Raw genomic sequence first — 2,799 nt, forward strand, 5'->3', positions numbered from 1 at the left:
CAAGGCAGCATTAAGAATCAACCACACAGTGTGGGACTAGTGACACATGTAGGCCAGGCTCAGTAGTTGTGGGACATTCCCTCCCCACTCTCTGCTAACTGCGTGGCTTCTAAACAAATCAAGCAGCAGTTAACTGAATGTAGTTCCGAAATAATTCGATGCCTCTTGGAGAGAGATCACAAGGAAATGGAAAAGTGTCGGAAATTCAGTGTAAATACGCCAGATCTTATTTGTGACCATTCAGCAGTTCAAGTACAAATACACCCCGATTCTTTGGGATTGTGATAAAATTATTTTAAAAACTGTACTGTACACAAAAGTGACGGGCATCCCACTGACATCACTGTGAAGCGCACGTGAAGTCATTCAACCGCATGGTTTATTGTCCCTCCCAGTCGCCAGCTGGAGATTGACAGGCGGACCGCAGTCCCTGTTCAACAGTCCATCAGCATCATCCCGTTACTCAGTGCCCGCTTCCACATGTAATAGGTTGATCGGGGGGTCAGGGGGAATTGGCTGCTGAACTCGCGAAACGTTGGAAAGTTCTTCGACACATAACGGCGCTGAAGAAAAAGCTTGGCCTTGGCTTTGGAGGACGTTCCGTAGAAGGTGCCGACATCCGGCGGGTGTCTGGCCGTCTCCCCGGGGATGGTACAGTTAGGTATTGCCGCACTCTTGGGGCCCCATCGCGCGCGCTGCATGGAGTTGACCGAGATAGCCTCGCGGCTCCCCTTGTGCGGTTTCACCGCCTTCCCCCCCGCCCTCTTGGACGCGGCCGAACTCTTCCACCACAGAAAGGTGGAGGCGGAGATGGACGGGTACCTCACTCGGAACGTGGAGAGGGGAATCTGCCATCGCTGCACGCGTCTCCTGGCTTCCTCTTGCTCCAGCCTCGCCGTCGGCAGGTAGGCGGAGGAGGGGACGGCGGCTGACTTACCGCGAGGGAAACCATTGCGTCCCCACGGGCCATACCCGGTCCCGCCACCGGGGGCGTGCTGGCCCGGCGCATCCGAGACCGGGCTGGCCGCATCCACGGTGTGACCGGCCGCCGCACTGCCACAACCGGAATCGGCCAGGTGGACTTTCAGACCCACCCGGTTCATCGCCTCTCTCCGCCAGTTGTAATAGGTGGACCTGGAAATCCAAGGGTAGCTTTTCCTGAAGCTTTTGTAGGGCGGGCACATGTTGAGCAGGACGCATTCCCGGAGGAAGTTCTTGGCGCGTTGCATAGAGGGGGAGCGTTGGCCGTTGAAAAGCCGGAACCCGCTGCCGCCGGCCCCTTTGGACAGGTCCGTTATCTCGTTCTCGGATCCTCCCGACAGCGGGGACCAGCTGCCGCGCCTCGGTCGACCACCCAGCTGGGGTTGCTGCTCCGCCGCCGGCCGGAGGCTTGCCGCGCCGTTGCCGGCCAGCAGCATCTCGTGCTTCCAGGCGTAGTAGGTGGACCGGGAAATCTCGGGGAAGCGGCTGCGAAACTGCTGCAGGGGCAGAAAGTTGCCGCCGGCGAAGCACTCCTGCAGGTAGTGCTTGGCCTCGTAGCGGGTGGCCGCCTTCTGCCGGTGCTCGCGGGACTGCCGCTTCCAGCGGTAGAAGGTGCTCTTGGTGATGCTGTACTTCTCCCGCAGCACCGAGTAGGAGATATCCGGGTCGGTGTTGAGCAGCTCCAGGGTCTTCAGGGGCAGCACGGACTCAGTCGTGTCCAGGTTCTGGCTCCGCAGGTCTCGGACGGGGACGACGGGGGCGAAATACTGGGGCTTGAAGACCGCCTGGGACAGCCGCTCGCCGGCCCACATGATGTGCAGGGTTTGCAGCTCCGTCCCCGGTGAGCGGGTCCTGGGCCGGATGAGGCGGTTGAAGTACGGGCGGATCTTCAGGTTGCTCATGGGGTAGATGGAGTAGACGTTGCTCTGCAGCACCGAGGCCAGCGCGTAGACATGCCACATGTTGGTGAAGGTCCCCGCGAAGCAGGTCGCCTTGACGTCCGCGTCGAAGATGGCCTCCAGGATGGCCATGGGCAGGTTCATCTTCTCGGCTGACTCCTCGGTGCAGAGGGAATACCGGGCGGCCTGCAGCATGATCTTGGAGTCAATCATGCCCTTCAGGTAGTACTGCTTGTGGAGGAGCATCTCCACCATGGTCCTCAGCTGCAGCTCCATGCTGAGGCCGGTGTCCCCCATCAGCAGCATGCTGGCTGCCTCGAACAGATGGTTCCCCTCGCCCGTGCAGGTCAACGGGACCATGTCCACGGGGGCATCACCAGGGTAGAGCGCTCGAGCCTTGGTGTCCACCTCAGCTTCGATGGAGAAGATTCTCCTGGAGACCAGGGGTACGGACAAGCTCGACAGCAGCTTGTCCACATCGAGGGTCACGGCTCGGAGGAAGTCGGACTCTGCACATTCAGTGGCTTCCTGCAGCTTGCAGCGCAAAGCTTCTACCAATTCAGTCCTTTGAGGCATCCCTGTGGAGGGGGTGGGGTGGGCAGAAAAAAAAATCAAAGAGCAAGTTATTATTTAAATGGAGAAGGATTGCAAAGTGCCGCAGTACAGCAGGACCTGGGAATACTTGTACACGAAACACAAAAGGATAGTATGCAGGTACAGCAAGTGACCAGGAAGGCCAATGGTATCCTGGCCTTTATTGCAAAGGGGATGGAGTATAAAGGCAGGGAAAGTCTTGCTACAACTATATAAGGTATTGATGAGGCCACACCTGGAACACTGCGTGCAGTTTTAGTTTCCATATTTACGAAAGGATGTACTTGCCTTGAAGGCAGTTCAGAGAAGGTTCACTAGGTTGATT

General features: G+C 58.0%; 1 protein-coding gene across 1 annotated transcript; it reads right to left on the reverse strand.

The window, feature by feature from the left end:
- Nucleotides 1-434: 434 nt before the first annotated feature.
- Nucleotides 435-2,456, reverse strand: vrtn (vertebrae development associated). Its single transcript, XM_070877939.1, has one exon. It carries the CDS (start codon nt 2,454-2,456, stop codon nt 435-437), a length of 2,022 nt encoding a protein of 673 aa, XP_070734040.1.
- Nucleotides 2,457-2,799: the final 343 nt, after the last annotated feature.

The sequence above is a fragment of the Pristiophorus japonicus genome, chromosome 4, assembly GCF_044704955.1.
Source record: "Pristiophorus japonicus isolate sPriJap1 chromosome 4, sPriJap1.hap1, whole genome shotgun sequence".
Classification (NCBI taxonomy): domain Eukaryota; kingdom Metazoa; phylum Chordata; class Chondrichthyes; family Pristiophoridae; genus Pristiophorus; species Pristiophorus japonicus.

What these genes read in the sequence shown, in the direction of transcription:
- vrtn (XM_070877939.1), bottom strand. Translation starts at nt 2,456, where the DNA reads ATGCCTCAAAGGACTGAATTGGTAGAAGCTTTGCGCTGCAAGCTGCAG.